At 35.9% G+C, this 23,413-nt stretch overlaps 1 protein-coding gene across 1 annotated transcript in view; it reads right to left on the bottom strand.

Moving 5' to 3' along the window:
* The window catches only part of LOC107140236, a 24,355-nt gene extending 2,525 nt beyond the window's left edge, over window positions 1-21,830 (bottom strand). Inside the window, exon 1 of the mRNA XM_015483290.2 lies at window positions 21,651-21,830. Coding sequence (XP_015338776.1) covers window positions 21,651-21,830 — 180 coding nt within the window. The remainder of the gene's footprint in view (window positions 1-21,650) is intronic.
* Window positions 21,831-23,413: the final 1,583 nt, after the last annotated feature.

The following is a 23,413-nucleotide window of genomic DNA, read 5'->3' as shown; positions in this document are numbered from 1 at the left end:
GGCAGGTTCATTTACGCTTGTTAGGACGTCCCAGGGGGTTGTCTTTCTCCTAGAATGGAGTGTTTATTTTTTAATTGATGTGCTGTTTCATTTAGCGCTTGTATGGAACTCATGCTGGGGCTGTAATTACTGTAATCTCGGGAACAAGCATTCAGTTAGCCAGGAGGGTGGCAAAATAGTTTCTCTCTCTTCCTCCCTCCCCTCCTCTCCTTCTCTCTCCTTATCCTCCTTTCTTCCTCCTCTCCTGTTCTCTCTCCTCCTTTCTTTCCTTTTTGTTTCAGGATTTTTGCTCTTTGTCAGATTTCATACTAAGAACAAGAAGAACTAGAGAACAAAAGTCGCCGAGGGCGTGGAGAAAGAGAAAAAGAATTAAAAGTACATTTGAGGACAGTAAAAAAACAATTAAAGGTACATTTGAGGTTAGTTTAGGGATTTTTTGGGGTGGTGGTTGTGGGGGGTTTGGAGTTGGCGGTCATCTGTTTACAAACAAGTTTTGTGCCCAAATAAAATTAGGTAGGAGCATTTGTATATTGCTTGAGCTAATGGAATCTAAGTCTTCCTCTTTCAGTTTTCTATGGCTTAGTTTAGCAACCTATTATGAACCACACTATAAGTAGACCAGTAGAAGCACCTCCCCCGCCCCTTTCTGGCAAGTTCTGTTTTTTCCCTTCTAGGCAGATCCACCAGGTTATAGTTACACCCCACCTTCTTTTTCTTTTTACTTAAAAAAAAAAAGAACCTCCTTATACTAAAAGCAACACTTCTCACTTTAGTTTTGGTAAAACTACTCTATAGGAATCCGAAATTCAAAGCTTCAGAAATATTAGCTGATTCAGCAGAAAATGGATCACTAGAGAATGCGGACTCGACCTTTACTTTTTTTTTTTTTTTTAAACATCGATTTTTTTACCTCCCTCTCCACACCGGAATTCCCATTTATAGTATATTAAATGGAGAAAGTCACCTATAGCTTTAGTTGGTACCTTGTTCCCAGAGGGCTAATTTCCAGAACATTCATCTAGAGGTAATTCCTAGAGTTGAAGAGTTCCCATCTGATCTTAGTGGTGGAGGCAGAGACCCTTATCCACAATCTTAGGCAGCTACATTGCTTGGACTAGGGAGACCACAGAAGGGAGGAGCTAGTTTCCAAAAGCAACACGGATGGGGAAAAGTTCCTTCAGCTTTTCTTCATCAGGGAAATGTCAAATATTGAAGTTTAGAATTACACTACATAAATTTACTAGAATTAGGTAAAAACAAACTGGCATTTGAAAATTGAAGCTGAAGATCGTTGATTTTGGCTCTTAATTGGCATTTGAATATTTTTCTTTTGAGACAAGATGAAAATTTTGATGATGTGGAATGTGGAAATTTTTGGTAAGTATTAGGCTTGAATTAAAAAAGCAGACAAAATTTTGGACTTTCAAAATTATAGGCTATTTGGAGGATACAACTGATTCATGATATTAAAACCACTTATATAAAGTTACAAAATTACTTTTAATTGAAAAAATATAACATCTTAAATTTACTGTTGAATTAAACAGATACTTGACAGTCTTTCAGAGAGAAGACAGAGACTTATGAAGCCAGTTAGTTCAGGAAAGGCAATGCTAGGTCAGATAAAAGAAACCAGGACCATTTATCTATGTTGCCAGCTAAATAATGGTATTTTGTGTGTGTGTGTGTATAAAGCAGCTACATTTTAGGGACGGGTAAATAGTTTTAGTAGTACATAAATAAATTAGTAAAGTTAAAGGAATTTCTGATTCAGTGCATTATATTTAAAAATCCAACATGAGAGTTTTGATACTAGAGAGGGCCTAACATATATTAATAAAATGGTATGTGAAAGATTATATGAAGAACTATTTTGTAACTAATGAAATTTCTTAGGTGTTATATCAAACACCATTTTTTTTTCCTTCTAAAAGCTCATTTTCTTTCAGGGAAATAATCAAGTATTATTATTGTTGGAGAATATACAACTCTATCAGGTAATATTGAGATATCTTGCCATTAAAAAAAAAAAACCGTCTTTCAAAGGATTGTGTCTTCAGTTATCTACTCCATAAACAGAAGTAAAGTTAGGAATGAATTGGTCTTGTTTAAATCTCTACTAGAATTAACACAGTTGCTATAGTTTGGCTCTAGAATATCCCTGAAAGGTCCATGTATTAAGGTTTGGTTCCCAGCCCCTGGAGGTAATGGAACCTTTAGGAGGTGGGGCTTAGTGGGAGTGAGTTAGGTCATTGGCTATGTCCCTTGGAAGGGAATATTGGGACTCTGTCCTCTCCTTTTCCTCTTTGCTTTCAAGCTGCTATGAGGTGAGTGGCTTTCCTCCACCACGTACTCCCCACCACAATGTGCTGCCCCATAGTTTCTTTTCCACCAGGAAAAGGATCTCATCAAAAGGAAGTACTCTTTGCTGTGTCTGAAAAAATAGAGCAATGTTCAAATGGGTGGAGATAACTGAGGCAAACATGTGCCACAGGCTTGGAATCAGATGCCCACTTTGTGTGGCTGCCATTTTGGAAAATGGAGACTTTATTCACTTTGTAACTTTATAATTATTCTAAAATGTGTTTTAAAACAAATACTGATTTTTTTCTCCCTCATTTACACTGGAATATTGGCCAGATGGTGATATTCTTATGGGATGTATCATGCATTAGTTGGGAGCTTTTGAGAACAATAAAGACCTCCTAAATAAAACTAGTTTAGTTAAGAAGGACATCTCACATTTCAATACATCTATTTGCAGGAATTTCACCACAGGTTCCTCAACAGTGTTATATCTGTAGGTTGGCTTATAGGCCCTTAGGTTCCCCTTTGGTTAATGGAACCAGTGCAGGAGGAGTGATAGGACCTCAGCCTGTGAAACTCCCCTATTAGAAAAGGGGAGCCCTGAAGGCTTTCAACTAACTTCCTGATATAGCACAGTGTCTTATCTGTCATATGGCTACACTTAGCTGCAAGAGAGGCTGTAAAATTGAAGATCTGGTGAGTGGCAAGTGATTGGAGGGGAGGGTTCTGATAGCAAGAAAAGGAAAGAAAGAGGGGACAACCAACAGTGTCAGCTGCACATTGCTATATGAAAGAAATTAGCTTTCAAGCATATGTCAGTTAGCATGCTTAGTCTTCCAGGATATTTTGTTCAGTATGATCTAGATTGAAGAAAATCTTGATATCTATATGTTTTTTCCTTTTGGAGTTTAAACGGTACAGTTCACTGCATAGATGGTGGGAAAGAAATTTTGCTGTTAACTATGAGTTTTACTTATAAGGTGTGAATACTTGGTAGTCTAGCTCCTGAGTTCCCTTTTGTTAAACTGTCCCCCTACCCTTCTATTGGAGACTTCACTAAACATCGACAATCCTAGAATTTTAGTTTATTTTTTCTTTCAAGTCCCATACCATGTAAAATTTTTGTTTTTATTATTTTAACAATTAAATATAATGCAGGAGAAACTGTATTAAATCCTCTATCTGAAGTGCTATGGCTATAAAGGAATCTTTATATACAAGTAAATATTGATTCAGATAAGAGTTTACATCTGATGTAAAAACAGATGTAAACAATGATCCATTTTAAATGGTGGTCTGAAACAATAATAATATTTTACTTCAGTAATACAAATAATAATTATTAGGGCATCAGGGACATAGAGGTGGCAAGGATGACAATGGAATTTCTTTCTGTTGTATGTTTATCTTTGACTAGACTCAGGTAAATAGGGGTAAATTTTTTTTCTCCTAGAAGTGGCTACACTTGATTAATTTTTCCAATACTGCATGAGTCTTGCATATTTTTAGAAGCAAATTTACCTCATAGGGATAACCTTGTAGTTTAGTGTATAGAAGTATAACTTGTATCATAAAAACAATTTCTAAAGATAAAGTAAGAAAATTGATGCATTGAGGTGTTGAGTTTATTTAAATAATAATACAACATAATTATGAACTTATTGCACACTTTCTTACAACCCTGCTCAGTAGGATGTGGTTTGGAAAACCCTAGTCTGGACTAACTTCAAAATATACTTTTAAGTGAAAAGAAAAAATCAGGCTATAGAACTATTGAACTACATGGTATGGGTCCAATTACATTTATAAATATTCATAGAAAAAGACTAGAAAGAAATCCATCAAAATGGTACCCAACGATGTATTTGAGTGGATTAACTAGGAGTAAGTTTTCTTTTTAAAAATAATGATCTAGATTTTATACTAGGGAAAAATGATCTTGAAACAATCCTGGACTTAGTGAACTTCATGCCTATTATATGTTATTTTGTGTTTTTTTCTCATTATATAGATAAAAATTATCAAAGGGCAAGAATCTGTGTTAGCTATCTCTTTCCATATAGATTGTCTATCATGTATGATCATGTGCTGTTTAGCTATCTGTGTCAACTAAATCAGTGATTGAATTATTATCTTTCCTTTTGGTTGGATTCTCTAATTCTAGTTCCCCTGAGTTGTTCTTCTGATTGAGAATCTGTGATTTTGAATGGGATGAGGAGATGGAAAAGAGGAAAAAAGTTTGCTTCTATAGTTGGGAGACCACAGGATTGTTGTGAGAAGTAGAACTCTTAGTAGTACCAGCCTTGAGTACCCTTGGCAGCTTGTCTGGTTTTGCCCTGGGCTGATTGGCCTATTGCCAACTACTTTGTCTCCATGGTATTACATATTGACACACTAAACTATCACTTGAGTATTTTTTTTTATTGGCTATGAGCAAAGTAAAAGTAACTGAAGAAGACTTGTGGTGGTATAGAGAAGATAGGCTTTGCATGGGGCACTTCTGTGGGCATGCAGCTCAGGTATTTGCTACTTAGATGGGCAGGTAACCTGCAACCTCTTGGATCTTTACTTACTCATTCTTAAAGTGTGAAATGACAAATGGAAGAGTCTTTCGTGGGTTGTGAGTTAGATGACATCAAAGTACAATGCCTGGATTTTGACAGATGAATTTTACCCTTAATGTATACAATGATAAGAATTGTATCTGTGGTTGCAAAAATTATGACTGGATGAAATCATGTTGATCTTTCCTCTCTTAATGGTAGGAAGTTCTCTTTTTACATCTCACTCATAAATTCACTATTTAATACAAACTTCTGATTATTATTGTTGCATAACAGAGGTTCCAAGACCTTTTTATTTGGCTCATACTTTGAGGGTCACGAGTTTAGGAAGGGCTTGGCTAGGCAGATCTTACTTGGCACCTCTTCTGCAGTTGTAATCAGCTGTCTACAGGACTGCAATCATTTGAAAGTTTGTTGGATGGAGCTGAACAACCAAGCTGGTATGCTCCTGTGGCTCTCCATTGATGCTGACTATCTACTCTAGTGCCTCCATGTAGACTTTCTTAGCTTGGTTGCTTTAGAGTGGTTGGATTCCTGCATGGTGGGGCATCTCCCAGAGCCAGCCAGATGAAAACTGCATGATACTCAGATTCACACAACAGAAGTGTTTCAGCTGTACTCCGTCAGTTGAAGCCATCCAGATGTACTCTGATTCAAAGACAGGGGTATGTACCTACCTCAAAATAGAAGGAATGGGGCTGTATTTTAAAATCACCATAGTGTTAGATGGATAACATGTAGCCCCTTTTACATGGAACTCTTGTGGGATGGCCACAGATAGTCAGTTAGAATGCTACTGAAAAATATTAGGAAACAAATAAGTGTTCTTTAAAGAGCTGGGAGCTGGGTGCAGTGGTACACGCCTGTAATCCCAGAGGCTTGGGAGGCTGAGGCAGGAGGATTGCAAGTTCAAAGCCAGCCTCAGCAAAATAGAGGCATTAAACAACTCAGTGAGATCCTGTCTCTAAATAAAATACAAAATAGGGCTGGGGATGTGGCTCAGTGTTTGAGTGCTCCTGGGTTCAATCCCCGGAACACCCCCCACCAAAAAAAAAAAAAAAAAGAGCTGGGAAAGGACTACACAGAGGGGTTGAAGACTGATCAGGAACTGTGTGCTTGAGGAGAGAGGAGAAGTTTCAGGTATATGGACAGAACAGTTAAAGATGAAATTCTCTTTGCATTTACTATTCCTGAAACAGCAAGAATTTTCCTTGAACAGAAAGATTTGTATTTGTATCAAATTAGTTGATATAATTTGTAACTTTGAATAGTTACATTTTGAAATCTACAGAGTCCAATAAATGGTACAATGCTTTCTGCCTAGAGTGAGGAATCCAACTAAAGTGACATAGAGGATACTGACCTCACATTACCTGAGACCTGGAGGAAGGACGGCTGCCAAGCTGTTGATCTGTGACTCCATGCAGTTTCAGGATCCAAGGTCTTTCCATCTTTTTCTCTGTCTTCTTGTGTTTGGTCAGTTTCCTTCATGGTTCCTAAGTGGTTACCGATTCGGGTTCATGGCTTCACCATGCCAATACCCAGAGGCAGAAAGAGGGATGTTCTTTTCCTTTGTGCCTCTTGCCTCCCCCCGCACCCCCTATACTATTAGCTGTAGATGGACACAATACCTTTATTTATTTTTATGTGTTGCTGAGGATTGAACCCAGTGCCTCTACCACTGAACTACAACCCCATCCCTCCTTTTTGTCTGTTTTTAAGTGCCAGGAAGGCTTTCCTGGAACTGACTTGCCCTCATGTTTCATGGGTCAGAACTGGGTGACAAGCCCTGTTACTGAGCCCTGGCCCTGGGGGGGAAGGAATCACTTAAGTGAAGTGGGGTTTGCCATCCGGAAGAAGGTCAGTACACTGGCCTTGAGCAGATAACCAAGGGTGTCTGCTCAAACCTCAAGGTTTGTTACATCTCTTGGCAGGAGAGAGTTTTTTTTTGGATCTAACTTCTGCTGTTGAGGGTTAGGCTAGTAGTCTTGGAAGATTCTTACACTCTTTTGTATGCTAATTATCAAAAAAAACTGAAATCCTTTCTCCTCTCCCTTTCCCTATAACTTCATGCAGGTGGGATCTATTAGTAAGGCTCCAGCTGTTTATTTCACCAGAGCAACATGTTTTGCTTAAGAGTATATTTCTGCTTTAGAAATTCAACTGTCTATAGGGCCTCCAGGCCAGGCCAGGCCAGGTTAGATGAAGACTGTCGATCAGAACAAGCTGGGTGGTTAGTGGTGTTTGTTCATGTTCCTGTCTCACCACAAACTCCCTACAGGGTAATTACTTGCAGGAACACCTTCCTAAACAGTCAGGAAGCAGAGCTATGAAGAATTGCCAGAGATGGAAATTTATTTCTCGCCTGTGTGCTTTCTAGAACCTAATAGGACTGAGAAATAAAGAGCTTCCAGCCACCTGCAGAGAACATAGAGTCCAGGGGAACCATATGGGTGTTTGTCGGTGGATGGATCAAATTCCCTGCTGCTGTTGTTGCCCAAACCAACCAATTTCTAAAGAACTATGTCCCTGTGAAAGTGCTAAGGTTTATTTGTTCTTTATCTTTGCTGTAGCACTTTGCCACTTTAGCCTATTTTACTTTCTGTATGTTATTCCTAGTTTTGGATTATTCTCTGTTTGCAGAAGGACATTGGTGGTACAATGGTTGAACATTCTGTTTTGAATTTGGTAGTTGCTTTTCTTCTGTAGATCCTTGTTTGGGAGACTTCTTTCTAACCATGTTTTCCCTAAAAGGGGGTAGGACAATGTGATTGCTGGGCTTGTTCACCTGTTATATGAACCATGTAAGGTTTACATAGGTCGCCTTTTACAATTAGGTATTTGCTGGCATCCTTATTTGAGAGTTTTTGCTTCTGTGAACAACTGCCACTTGTGCGGACAATCTTTTCCTCAGATATGTTGGCTTTAGGATGTTCTGTTATTTTGGTACAAAAAGGAAAGGACTCATATTTTTACTTGTTACTCTGTTATCCCATTGACTATTAATCATTTTGTTTTCTACTGGGATTCACATGGTCTTTGGATTCCTATTTCAAAAAACGTGTGTATCTCTATATTTACTGTGACATTGTCTCTTCACTTTGTGATCTCTTTGGTCTTGTCCTCTAGTCTTAAATAGAACGGAATGATTTGCCTTGTGTTTTATGTGTCAAAAATCTAAAAAGATTCACTTTCCATTAGGATTCTATTAGAGTTTGGTTGCCTGGTGGTAATAAAATACCAAGGTTTCTGCTGGAAGGTAATCTATTGAAATGATATATCATGATTTTTTTTATTAGAGTAAAAAATGTAAGTTTAACTAAATCGAGTGAATCCTAACATACAATTCATAATTGCAGAATGATAAATGTGAGCCTTGTTCCTCAATCCCCCAAGTGAGCAATAAAAACTGTACTTAGAAAAATGTTCTAAGTTTGGATTCTATGCTAATAATTACTATAGGGAACAGACGCTTTGCTTAAGAATAAGAGTGACCAGAATAAGGATGGAAAGTGGTTTGATCTGTGTTACATTGTTAATGCACTGGAGGATAGTGAGAGAGAGGATGGATAGGCAAGGTTGGAGTAGAATAATAATATTAGCTGCCATTGATAGCATGTGTTATTATTTGCCAAGCTCTGGGCTTGACACTGCTCCCCCCAAACTTTTTTAAAAATATTATTTTGGATGATTCAACAACTAGTAACAGTTAACCCAACTCAAATTGGTTCATGCAAAATGAAAATTCTTATCTCACATATCAAGAATTATAGAGGTAATGTAGATTCCTAGCTTAGTTGATAGAGATTTTCAAAAATATCCTGGAGGATTTAAATGCTGTCTATTTCTCTGGCTTGCTATCCTCAGAGGTGTTGGTGGTAGTGATCTCAGGATTACAAGATGGCTACAGCATTCCAGGCATCTTCCCAGAAGCCTCCTGGAAGATTTCATTGGCTAAATTAGGCTGGATAGCCATCCCTAAGCCTTTCATTGGCAAGACAAGTGGGATTAGCAGAATAGGCTTAAAGACATCATGCATCTGGCTATACTATCTATGGAGGTGGAAAAGAGTTCATCTTTCTCTGAAGTACCTGGCCATGTGGAGGGGGGTGAATACCTGAATGAAGTTTATGTTTATAAGAAAGAAAGAAAGGAAATGGAGATGGATGTTAAATAGGCAACTGACGTTCTGCTACATGTCTACAAACACCTCTATCTCCAGCTCCATCTCTATAATTTATACTGTTTAGGCCTCTTAGCAAATGTGTAAAATAAATATAAAAATAGTGGTTTACAGATGAGGCTCACGCTACTATTATGTATTGTTTTTAAACAGTGCAACTCTTTCTTCTAAACAAAATCTTGCATGAAACTATGATATACAAACACAAAATATCTAAGTTTAAGTTCAGATTATGAAATGGACAATTCAAACTATGAAATTAATTTTAGAAAACACAATGAAGCTATTTTGATGACCATAAAAATTTGAAAACATTAGTTAGGGATGACTTTATGTCATCTTATGTGCACCTGAATTTAGGAAAAAAATCTATGCTGACCTATACCTTTCCTAACCACTGTTTCATAAGAAGTTTAGATAGGTGCACAGAAATGATACAAGATGCTTTATGTGGGGGCTACACATAAATGCTGATCTGAAGGAATAATTGATGGTGTTTAGGGTTTTGAGGTGTTAGAATGGTGTACATAATTCAGGGGAGTGTCTCTCCTATATCTTTTAAAGGAAGTATCCTCACAGGCATAGCACTCCTGGCTGGTCCCCACCCCATCTCCAGATGCTCACTCAATCCTCCTACACTGTGATTGGCTGTGAGTTTTGAAGGAGACCTTGAGGATGCCTCAGTCAGCCACTCTTGTTCTTTCCACTGTACTGCTCTTCTGCCAAGCTCTGTTCCCTCCACAACAGGCCCACCTCTCTCTAACATTGCCAATGACCAAGGACAAGTCTGCTCAGTGCTAGCAGTCAGTATGAGGAAACACACACTAGCCCGTTAAAGAAGCCAAATTTTCTAATATTAGCTTTCCTGCTTCTAAAGATTTTTAAAACTTCTCTATCATCTATCTTATATTTTATTTTTCAACCATTTGTGATTTAGGGTATAATAAACTTTCTGTTTATTTATCCCTACCCTGCCATAGAGTATATTTTTCTTTTATAAAAACAAAATTCTCCTTTCTCTAATAGACTTTGATGGGAAGGAAAAGGGGGAGGGAAAGGGGATCATGAGCTGGAATCAATTTCCACATATGCATGAGTTTGTCAGGATGAACCAACTACTATGTTTATAAAGCTCTAATAATAATGATTTTTAAAAAATATACTGTTAACCGGGTGCCATGGCATATGCCTGTAATCTCAGTGGCTGGAGACAGAAGGATCGATGAGTTCAAAGCCAGCCTCAGCAACGTAGCAAGGCACTAAGCAACTCAGTGAGACCCTGTCTCTAAATAAAATACAAAATAGGGCTGGAGATGTGGCTCAGTGGTCAAGTGACCCTGAGTTCAATCCCCAGTACCAAAAAAAAAAAACAAAACCTCCCCCCAAACTAAAAAACAAACCAAACAAAAAAGATATTGTTAAGAAAATTAAAATGTATACTACATATTTTGAGGAAATGTTTTAAAATTACATATCAAAATATGTGGAGTATAAAAAGAGTGCTCAATACTTAAAAGGAATAAAATAATGCAATTAAAAATTATATCCTAAAAGATTTTAAACAGAAAATAAATCAAATACATAAGTCATATTTAATGAATCAGTATTTTTATATATTTGTCTCAAATCTGTCTTCTTTTAAATAAGTAAAACCTTAAAGATATGAATTAAAATCTCATACCCCATCCCCTTTTCTCTACAGAAGTATGTACTAATCTAAAGGTGGTCTGAATTGAACCCTTGGATTTTTTTGTACTTTTTATGCTTACATATATGCATATCTGTTTACAAAACGCCTGCCTAGCAAGTGCGAGATCCTGGATTTGATCTTCAGCACAACATAAAAATAAATAAATAAAGGTATTATGTCCAACTATAACTAAAAAATAAATATTAAAAAAAGGAGTTTGATTTTTTTAAGATGAAAGTTTAAAAAAAAGAACAAAACTAAGTGACATTATTTTGAATGGATTTTTAAGTATCTTATAATTGGTACAATAAATTCCCTTTTATAATTAACTTTATAAACTCAACACTTAATATTGTTCTGGCTAAAGGTTTTATTTTAGTTTAGTTTTACTGATTTTAGTTTTTTAAATACACGACAGGCGAATGCATTACAATTCTTATTATACATATAGAGTACAATTTTTCATATCTTTGTATATAGAGTATGTTCATGCCAATTCATGCCGTTATACGTGTACTTTTTTTTCCCCATTACAATTCTTATTACACATATAAGAGCACTCCACTGTATGAATTAGCCACACCTCGTTTCGACCCTGTGACTGAGTGGTAGTTTGGTGGATCCTCTGTTGTCACTGATACCGCTTGGTGATGCTGTGAATTCTTTGTGTATATCCCATTGTACGCATGCTTGGGAGTTTCTCTAAAGTAGACGTCCAGAGATGGAATGGATCATGTGCAGAGTATAGACAGACCATCAAATTCACCATCTATTGATAAGTTACTCTTCATAGTGGCTGAACCAAGTTACATACCCTCTGAAGCCTACAGGACTTTCCGATTTCCTATCACCTCACCAGCCCTGGGGAGACTTGACCCTACTTGTCTAAAGAGTAAATGGAGGACACTTGTTGTTTTAATCTGCAGTTCTGATGGCTAATGACAGTAAGCACATTTTACATGGTCTTGTACCTATTGAGTTACTTTCCCCCCAACTTACCTCTTCTTATTCTTTGTCCATTTTTTTTCCTCCTGTGTTTTACCTTTTTTTGTTTTGATTTTGGGACTTTCTGAAAATATCTTAAATGTTCATTCTTTTGCTTAGAAAATGTTTTCTGAGTCTATGGCTTTTAATTTTATTGTATCTTTGGTAAAAATAACTTTAGATTTTTAATCTACTCAAATTTATTAATCTTTTCCTTTAAATTTTTTGTCTTATTTAAGAAATTCTCCCTTAATATGTGGTGCAGTTATTCTGCTCTATTATTTCTAAAAGTTTTGAACCTTTCTTGTCATATTTTAAGTTTTAATATGGAATTTATTTTGTGATTTGTGTGAAGTAGGTGTCTAATTTTATTTCTTCTCATGTGTATCAACAATTAAGATAGCGTGAGTATTGAATATTCCTTTTCTTCTCCTCACGTGTAATGGAACCTTTACTACATACCCAAATTTTATAGGTACTTAAGTTTATTCCTAGGTTCTATTCATTTTCATTGATTTATTTATTATTTCTGCCCTTATAACACATATTTTGATTGCTAAGGTTTTGTAAATCTTAGCCTCATGAAGGAACCTTGATCTTCCTCTTCAAAATTATGTTAGTTATTTTTATCCATTTCCTCCCAAGAATTTCAGGACCACTTTGTCACAAGATCTGTGCAAATTCTGTTGTATACATGGTTTGATTTCTCCATTATTTGTCTACTTTAATATTCTTTCTAAGAAATCTGCTTTTAGTTTTGTTGAATCTTTCTAATTTTATTATAGTTTATTTTTTGAATCATGAATTATGTGTTTTTAAATTCTAATTTTTATTGCACTTTGGTCAGAGAGCAGATTTTTTTTTTATGCTGAAGATGCTTTTTGAGATTTAGCAATTCAGTCCATTGAAAATTTTTGTAAATGTTTCACATGTGGCTGAAAGAATATGTTTCTCTGTATGTGCAGGCTCTATATAATAATAAAGTTATTACTGTTAAGAAGTGTAAATTAAAATCCCCAGATAAAATTGTAAGTTTCTAGGTTCTTTCCAGTAAATCTAATCTTGTTTCTTTATTTTGTTTGTTTTGAGATTATGTTACTATGTACATAAAGGTTCAAACTGCTGATTGTTGAATTGTTCCTCTCATCAGTAGGCAATGACTCTTTATCTCTCATAATTTCTCCCATCTCTTAATTTTGCTGATGGTTATATGTGGTTTTGTGATGTTATTGTTAGTACTTTCATATATTCCTCTATTCTTTTACTTTCAATTTTTCTATGTTTAAGGTGAGCCTCTGATTAATGAAGTACAACTAGATTTTCAAAATAAAGTCTGAAAGTCTTTGTATTTCATTTAGATATTCTAGTTTCTTTATATTTACTATGATTAGCTTTATACTCTGTCATCAAATCTAAAATACCATTGGCTGTAGATACACCATCATTTTAAATAATATTAAGTAAGAAAAAAATACCATCAAATAGTACTATAATGCTTTTCTGAACTCATTAAAAGGGACTTTTATAATTAAAAAAATCATATGTTGGTCCTATGCACATGTATAAGTGAAAAAAAATCAACAGCTATTTTTAAAAATCATCACATTCACAAATCTTACTAAATTGCTTTTTGACTCTTGGTTTTTGCTTTTCCAGGGCCATCATTCTCCATATGTGCTAGAGCATTGATAATACAGAATTTCTCAGAAAAACAAAAGCCATTAGAATTTGCTCATAAGCTGACTTTGAAATTATGTGGAACAAACCTCTCTTTGAGTCCAGCTTTTGGGAATGTGGTTCAACCTGTTTGATTCATGACCTTCCTGCTTCTCTCCACAACTGTTTGGTCCTTAGGAGTTAAAGTACTGTTCTATTTTAGAATTTATTTTTTTTTTTTAGAATTTTTTTTTTTTCCTGAGATGCCAACACCCATTATGCAAGTTCTGATTCTGGCACTTTCGATGTTCATGCCTGTATAGTTACTCACTGACATCTATGTCACAATTGCTGCATGGCTGCCAGAAAAATTGCTCTATTATCAAAAAATATGAATTCTGATTTCAGAGATGTTAAAATGTGAACAAATGCGCACCTTAGAATTGATGACATATTTTCACACATATAAAAATATAAAGTTATTGTTATGTTTTCTCTTTGACATGTCCTTTTTTTCTGGGCTATTTTCCCCCTTTTTTCCTGTCCTTTATTAGATTGGTCAGTGTTTTTAGTCTCCTTTGTTGAACTGGAAGTTACACCCTGTGATTTTGTTCTTTTTTTGGTAGAATTTAACATCCATTATCTTGACAAAGTCTAGTCAATCTTAGGTACTTGTTTTTTAATAATCCAAGTTATTGTTATTTTTGTTATTTTATGATCAATTCTTACTCTGATTTATTCATACCTCTAATAATATGTTTCCTTATATTTCACTTCTTCCTTCTGGATTCAGCTTTTTTCTTCCTGAGATGCACCATTTGTCATGAAAATGTCTGCTTTATGCCCTTACTTTTAAATGATAGCTAAAATGAATATATACTTCTTGCCCTGAGGACAGGGGAAGAGGAAGACTATAGTTCTTGATAATGGGTGGGTAGTATAAGTTGAGTTCTAAACCTTCCCCTACCCTCAACTTTAAAAATAAGCTCATTATTACTGACTCTGTTCAGATTAGGCTGGGATTTTCCTATTCTCCTTGCAATAGAGCCTTTCCTTGGCTCTGGTTTAGTCCCATGTCAGTCGCCCTTGAAATGTGCAATGGACTACTTTCTTCTCTCTACCCCTACTCACCCCTCTAACTTTCAGGCTCCTCTTTTATTGGCTGGCTGTTGGGAATTTATCTTCTGATTTAAAGTCTGCATAAAATTTTTATCTTGAATTTTTAGATCTTTAATGGATTCTAGAAATGCTTTTTCATTGGCCCATTCTGCCTCTCTATGGACTTTCTGAAAACACTGCATTTTTCTTTCCACAATGTATTTTATAAATATTTAAAATAATTAAGTTTATATTAATATTCAAAACAGTTAAGACTATATTAAAAGTGAGATTCTAGTGTCTTTTTTTCCCCCCAACTTCTGGTTCATTGAAACCTTGGACATTGTAAAATATATTTTTTAAAGTGATATATTTACTCACCCAGAGTGAGTAAATCAGACTGAAGTCAGAGGCCTCCTCTGAAGATTTGTCAGCTGTTCTCAGCTATGCATCTGAGGTATCAGAAGTCCCTACCCCTGGAGACTTTGGTTGTCACCTCCCCAAATAGCAGATGTACTTGCCAGTGTTGTTTTTCTTCTTCTTCTACCACCACCACCAGTACTACTACTACTACTTCTTCTCCCCATCTGCCTCCCCCTTTGTGATACTAGGGATTGAACCCAGGGGTACTATACCATTGAGCCACATTCCCAGCTCCTTTTTATATTTTATTTAGAGACAGGGACTCACTGAGTTGCTTAGGGCCTCACTAAGTTGCTGAGGCTGACCTTGAACTCAGAACCCTCCAGTATCAGCCTCTGGAGCCGCTGGGATTCAGGTGTGTCCCACTGCACCCAGATGCCAATGTATTTCTTCAATTTGCTGATTTGTAACTTCAGATTGGTTAGACCAAAAAAAGAAACAAAAGTGGGTGGGGTAGGCATAAAAATGGTGGTCAGAGAAGTGCAGAGTAGCTAATCATCTAAAAAGAAGAGAGAACACCTTCTTGTATGTCTGTTGTCTGGTTGCATTTCTTTTTCTTTCACTTGAAAGGTAATTAATTACCTAATATTTTTACTATACCACAATATTTTTTTTTAATTTTTTATTGTTGGCTGTTCAAAACATTACATATATTGTTTTGATATATCATATTTCACACTCTATACCACAATATTGAGGAGGTGAAAACTCTCATTGCCTGTTGGTATGACTATAAAAGGGTATAGCCAATTTGACTCTTTCTCTTAATTCATTAGCTTTTGAATCTAATAAACCATTGTAAAACTGAGCATTTTAGAAATAGTAAACACTTATTACTTCTTACAGTTTTGTGAGTTGGCTGGGCATTTCTCTCTGGGCCTGCTCTGAGCTGGTTCGTCTAGGATGGCTTCACTCACTTGTCTGGGTATCTGGAAGGCTGGTTCATTTGGAAGGGGTTTCAGCTGTAATAACATTTTCCTCTGCTCCAAATGAACTCTTATGCTCCAGCAGGCTAGTCTGTGCTTCTTCACATTGAAGAGCAGCAAGAGAAGGTAAACAATGCAGAAACACTCTACAAGCCTCTACTTGTGGTATGTTTCTTAATGTCCCATGGGTCAAAGTAAGCCCAGAAATTTGCATTTCTTGATGGAAGGAGAAGAAAGTCACATTATTAAGATTGTGCATGTAGGAATGGTGATAAATTCTTCGGCCATTATTGTGATCTACCATAACATAAAATAAATACATTCTTTTTTATGTCAATGATAGTTGGTGACTTGCACATGTGACATATCATATATTAGATATATACAAGGCTTTTTATGTCAATCTCTTTTTACAATGGGAAACATTGGAAACCACTGTAATATTCACTAATGGAGGAATGGTAATGACAACAACAAAAATTCAGTGGTATTGAATACCAAAAAGCAAAGAGAATGCTATAGATTCATGTATGTGGCCCTAAAAAGACATTTTTAATATGAAAAAAGCCAGTAGCTGAACTATACACAAGTCCCAATTCATACAAAAAGCTAAATTGCTATAAGTACATATACATTTTATCATATGCATATGAATAATAAAATGTTCAGAAGCATAAATACTATATTAATAGCAGTAACTACTTCTGGGAGGGGATTGAGTAATAGTCAATAGGAAACTTTGTTTAATTTTTTTTCTTTTACAAAAATGAATGCATTCATGTATTTATTTAAACATAAGTAACATTTTTAAAATGAAAAACTTTACGTGATTTTCATATATTGTGTTTCAGTCTTATCATTCAAGTTACTTTTGTGCCACTTGGTTGGAGTTTCAAAGTTAACAAACTAGATCCAAATAAGGGTAAACTTATAGCATTTATCTTAGTGATTATGGTGTCCAAAGGGCCAATAGGCATAATTCCACAGTGTAGTATATAAAGTCGATCCACTGTCTGTAGGGACTGACTGGCCATTTAATTATTATTTGTCTGTCTATATTAACATCTTGTGGTTCTGTGGAAAAGGAATTATACCAGGCAAAATACCAAAGTTATCTCCTCAGCATGCCCATATAAGTTACAGAAAGAAGGGCAGGCTTTGTTTCATTTTATTGAGCAATTAGAATAGAAACAGAAATGAAGAATGAAAACACAAAATTTCTAACTATACACTTAAGAAACCACTGAATACTAGTGATAATTATATGATATTATTTTCTCTTATTGATTACTTATACACGTGCCTAATAGTATGTTTACATAATGTATTGATTTGTCATTTCAAAGGTAAAATTTACAACTGCTAAATACAAAGTTTCATGTAAAAACTTTGGCAATATGAAAATGTGTTATTTCATGTATTGGCTTGCAGGCTTTAAAAATGTTTGTGTTCTCTCCTATTGTGTTTTAAAATGTATACACACATATGATATGTCAAGAACTATGTAAAGTTTTGAACAACCAACAATAAAAATTTAAAAACAATGAATGTACTGAAAAAAAAAATAAAATGTATACACACACACATTTTTCTTATAACACATACGTACACACACACACACACACACACATGCACCATTATTCAGTAGCTCTCTAAGGAGGACCAATTACCCAGGGATGAAGCAGGTGCACATTGCTACTCTTTTACAATATGCCTCATGTCATCATTTCCATATATTTGGACAGACTGCCTCTCTCTGAGGAAAACTCTTAGTTTTTCAGTTTGATGTCATAAAACCAATGGTAGTAATGGGATACTGGCATACCTATAAATTATGAGATCTCTAAGTCTTTCTGTAGGATTCCATGAAATATGAATGGGAATGTGGGTGATTTCCATAAGCTTCTGGATTCAAGGGAGTTTATGTGGGATCCTGTTTAGGTTTTAGAGTATTGTGCGTCCTTTACAAGTGCCACCATACTAATTGGGTGAAATTGTGTTGCAACTGATGCATGCGTAAAAATCTTTGCTGTTAATATTTAAACTTTTTTTTTCAAATTGGTATACAATGCCAGTTAAAATAGTTGGTTGAAAGTCAGAAAACTAGTAAATTATTTCACGAATTATAAGATGACGATTACTTAGGGACAGCAGCAGAAAGCAAAGCATTTGGTCTGACAAAGAACATTATGGACGAGTGAAGTCAAGGAAGAATTTGTTAAAAATGTTTCCCATATGTCAGTGAAATATTAAAACATATAGCACTTTCTTTTTTAATAAACTCTTTTATTATTAAATATTTGGATGTGATAATGAGACTTTTATAAATGTTTATCTTTGAGTTCATTCAGTTTTCTTAAAAGTGAATGAGATTTATTATATAGCCACATTGTTAGTGCAAATAAATGAACACAGTTTAATGTTTAAGTCCACTCTACCACTAAAAGTTTCAATTAATAGTGACATGTTAGTTTCTGAGAGGGTATTCATGCTAAAGGGGTGCAAATTTTCGTTCAGCAAAGATGATTTATCTGTTTGATTTTGGTAGACAATGGCCTCATATTTAGAAGCCTGTTTCATCTGGTAATATGCTAAAAGAGCATAGATATACATGTGGGAAATATTGATTCTGACATCTCTGAACTCTTCATTATCTTATATACTGTATTATTGACACAGCTATTTATGTGTGATAACTTGCAGCTCTAATTCTCCTCACTTCTATTTACCTCCTCCTGGGTTTATTTACATGCAGCATTGCTGCTAATTAGCTTGGGGAAGGGGGATGGAGATTTCTACACATGCTCTTGGTTGTGGCCCCATGAGGAGATGGTCCCATACCTGGGAAGAGCTTCGTCTTTCTCTCATTACCTGCAGCAAACAGAGCCAGCCCCATCAGTGACCAACTGCTGTGCTCGAAGCTTCTAGTAAGGAATTGAGCAATTTGCCAAATTAATTCTCTCCCCTTCAAGGTAGTTCTCTGTAGGTAATGCCTATGTATGCACACTCTTCACTGGATGACTTCTTTAAAACATGCTTTCCAAGATGGAAAATTTGAAGATGAAAAAGGGCCATCTTTCCTGCCCCTCGTGACTGATTTTAATAGTTTATTAAAAACTGTGTTCCTGTGGTGACATCATCATGAAGATGCTTTTAAAGATCTTTGGCTAATTTTGACTTCATCAAAAAACTAGACACATTGATTTGTTTTCATCTGGTAAGCTAATTGTAACAAGAAAGACGGTAGGCTCTGAAAATGTCTTATTTATAGGTTTTTCCAGAAGAATCAGCCTGAGTAGCTGCCATATTCTCCTTATACCCTTGGAGTTCCTTGATGACTAGAGAGAGTCCCCATGGTTATAATATGGAAGCATTACTCCTTAGTATGTTCCCCTGGGACCCAACAGAAGTCATGGTGATGTTGTCTAGAAGTCAGTATGGAGAAGGTGAGATTCTGTGTCTCTGGAAACTCCCTGGGAAGGTTAATGCACTCTTGTTCTTGAGATCTTTCTAGGGCAGGCACAAACAATTTTGACTCAGACTTCCTTCCACATACAACATCAATAAATATGGAAATGAAGCCTTCAAATCTCACTTCTGATGAAACAATGTGCTGTCTAAATTCAGTTAATTGTAAGGTACTTAGTGTTGAAAGACAAAGATATGCTAATCTTATTAAAATATGCCTGGTTAAATTTAGCTATAAATTCCATTCAAGGACTCTTGCTTTATACATTGTTCCAAGTCAGAATGTCTGGAAAGAAAGCCACCCACTGTGCAGGATACAGACTTAGTAATTTGACAAGGTGAAAAGTTTAATTATGAGTCTATCTTCTGGGGAAAAAGTAAAGGAAGGCTGAATTCTTAATTTTTTTGTTTGTTTAGATTAAACCAACTGAAGGGCTCTTTTACATTGTGTACATTTATATTACTCTGTCAGTAAGAAAAGCTTTTAAACATCTTCTCTGTTTCATTTGAATCAAAATTGTTTTTAATATATACAAGTGGGGAAAGAGCTTTAACTAAAGGTAGAGTTCAACACTGTTTAGACAGAATCAACCAATTTTTGATTTTCAGATAATTAAAGAGTGTAGCATTTTCAATATGTGGCTAATGGCCCAAGTGGGATTTAGACAGTAAGGGTTTTAATCCTGATTTTTTTTGCTTACAGTGTTATGTAATTTTGTATTCATTACAGAGCCTCTCAATACCTCAGTTTATTTTTATGTAATCTGGGGTAAAACAATGATGTATTTTAAAAAGAGCTTAAATTTTAATTCTTAAAAAATAAAATATCGGTTCTTTGTAGAATATCTATAAAATTTATATGTAACATAAAAGTTAGATAAAATATAAATATATGTGTATTAATTTATATACACATATACACACATATACACAACATCATACATAATCCAAACTCTAAGAGATAAACTCTATTCCATTTTGGTTAGATTTCAGATGCCCCTTAGCTACCTGTCTGTGCATATGTGCATATCTATGATAAAATACTAGCTTATAGAATACCTACTTTTTATGCAATCATAAAATTATACTGTATCCTCATATTATTAGATATTCTTCCATATCACAGTAACAATTTTATTTTTTGAAAATAAAAAGTCAACTTAGTGAGCCAGGAACAAGTTGTTAGGCATTTGGTTTATTCCTTTTTTTTTGTTAATTATTGCAAACAATGCTACACTGAAAGTCTCTATGCATTCTATCCATAGTTTGACTTAAGTTGATTCTGATAATGTGTTTTAAAGAAATATGTGTATATCTAATTATGGATTAATGCTTATAGTATTATAATAGTATTTTCAATAAAACTTTGATTTGTGACAGTTTTTATTTTAAAATTATGTTAGTTTTAGATCTGTTTAAAAGTATAATTCATCTACTTACATTGGTGGCTGAAAAACCTGTTGGGACCCCAGTGATTTATGAATTAGTCGCAGAACTGGAAGTTAGAAGTCCTTGATAATGTCACATGTAGAAGTGGCTTCAGTTCTTACTGTTTTTCTAAATCTCTGTTATGGAAGGAAAATTTTGGAATTAGACATATTGACTATTATTATGCCTGCCTCACTACTAACTAGTTGTGTGATCTTAGACATTATTTATTTTCTTTAAATTTCAAGAGTTCATGAGAAAAATGGGCCTATAGTGCCCAACTGGAAAGAATGGAGACTCTAGTGAGCCCTTATTTGTAGAAGGGACAGAGGTGATAGTTCCTGTGCCTTGGCCAGTGCTTTGTCATGCATCTGGTCTCCCAAAGTTCGTCATTCTCACTTATCTTTCCTGATCCAGTTCTCAGGCAATCCCTGATGATTCCACTTCCTAAATCTCTCAGATCTCCATTCCTGTCAAAGTCCATTCCCACTGCCTTGCCCCATTTGTCACTTGTCTGAGGACATTGTCACCATCTTAGCTTGTGACCAACTGAAGACAGCTCTGGTGATGTGGGCTTCACTGGTCCTCCTTCCTTGGAGTCTTGGGATTTTCTAGGCTCATGCACTTTGTGGGGCCTTTGTACACTTTATCTCTGCCTGGAAGGTCCCCCTGTCCCCAAGTGACTCCCACCCTAATGAGCCTGAATTTTTTGTATTGGGCATTTTCTTGTCATTCAGCTTTTAGCTAGACATTACTTTCTTATAAAGACCTCCCTAAAACTTGGGTGTCAGCTTCCACATGTAAAATGGAATATAATGTAGTATCTACCTAATAGGATAGTTGGGAGCATCAAATGAATCAAATATATGTCAAATACTTAGGAATTTCCTGGTACAGAGAAAATTAAATTTAGGTATAATTACCACTTTCATTAACATCACATGCATGAACACCATTTTTGTCATCCTCAACACCATCATCACTCCATGATCATCACTACCATCATGATGACCATCACTGCTACCACTATAACCACTACCAATAACAATCACACCATGACTATCATAGCCACTGCAAATGTCATACCCATCACCACCATCCATCACTATCCTAACCCTCCCTTCTACTAATATGTCCCTAGTTCCCACAATACCTGCCACATACAAGATACAACAAATATATGTCAAATGTATAGACTTACTTGATTATAACTGCCACCTAACTGATATTCTTATTCTCCATTCTTTCTTATCTCTCATCATACTTCATAGGACTACAAATCTGATCATGACTCTACTTCTTTTACAATTCAGTCCATTCGCCCCCCACCACAAGTCAAGTCATGGTCTGATACACGCAGCCCCTCATAATCTCCCTCCATATTCATTTTTCATTTCCTTTTTCAAGTTTTTCTCTTTGTTTTTCTATTTGTAACAGAGAGCACACTTACTTACTTTGATGCAAAGTAAGCATTGATTGAACGAATAAAACATTCCATTACATTTCTTGTGTGAGTTAGACACCATTAAACTAATGAGAGAGAAGCTTCTATGTCCCCAGGCTGCAGCTACATACCCACTTACAGTTTATTATGGTTTGGATATGAGTTGTCCCCAAAAGCTCGTGTGTGAGATAATGCAAAACTGTTCAGAGGTGAAAATATCAGATTATGAGGGCTATAACTTAATCAGTGGATTAATCCATTTGAATGGATTAATTGGGTGGTAACTATAGGCAGGTAAGGTGAGGCTGGAGGAAGGAGGTCACTGGGGCCATGCCTTTGGGGTTCATACTTTATCTCTGGCATCCCTCTCTATCTCTCTCTCTCTCTCCTTCCTGACTGTCTTGAGTTGAGCACCTTTCCTCCACCATGCCCTTCTACCAGTGATGTTCCACCTCAACTCAAGCCCAGAGCTAAGGAGTTGTCTGACCATGGACTGAACTTTTGAATTTGTGAGACAAAATAATCTTTTCCTTTTTCAAGTTTTTCTCTTTGTAACAGAGAAAACACTAAGAGGCACATACTTTGATGCAGAGTAAGCATTGATTGAATGAATAAAACATTCCGTTACATTTCTTGTGTGAGTTAGACTCCATTAAACTAACGAGAGAGAAGATTATATTTGGGAAAGAAACTGAAATAACAGTAGGTCTCTTATTAAAAATTTGTTAAATAAAAAAGCATTATAATGTAGTATATGAGCCTGTACATCAAACACCTGTTAAAAACCAGTGATGGGGTGGGAACATAGTTCCTAAGTCCACTGGGTACAGCTCATGCACCATCAGCTCAGTCCTGTCTCTTTCCAGCTGCTTCTGCACTGACCAGTTTTGTGCAGGCATACTCTGAGAGTGTAATCCCTCAGCATGTGACAAGTTCCTGTATCTACTTGTCTTGGAGCTTCTTTGGGTAGGATACTCAGCCATGGAACTGACTCAACAATCAGGCATAAGCAATCAGGAAGTGTGTGTGTGTGTGTGTGTGTGTGTGTGTGTGTAGGGAGAGTTAATGTGGAAGTTATTGCTTTAGGGGCCACCCTTGACCAAAGGGGCAAAAAGCCAATGAATACATGTTTTTCTTCTTCCTCCCCCAGGCAGACAGTTCTGACGTGCATCTCAATGAGGCTCCTCAGAAGGTCCTGGCAGGATCTAGCACCAGTTGCCTGTAGCAGTGGCCAATTCAATT

The sequence above is a fragment of the Marmota marmota genome, unplaced genomic scaffold (assembly GCF_001458135.2).
Source record: "Marmota marmota marmota unplaced genomic scaffold, marMar, whole genome shotgun sequence".
In the NCBI taxonomy this organism is placed as follows: domain Eukaryota; kingdom Metazoa; phylum Chordata; class Mammalia; order Rodentia; family Sciuridae; genus Marmota; species Marmota marmota.
Note: the sequence above shows the minus strand (reverse complement) of the source record. Positions and strands in the feature narration are given on the sequence as shown.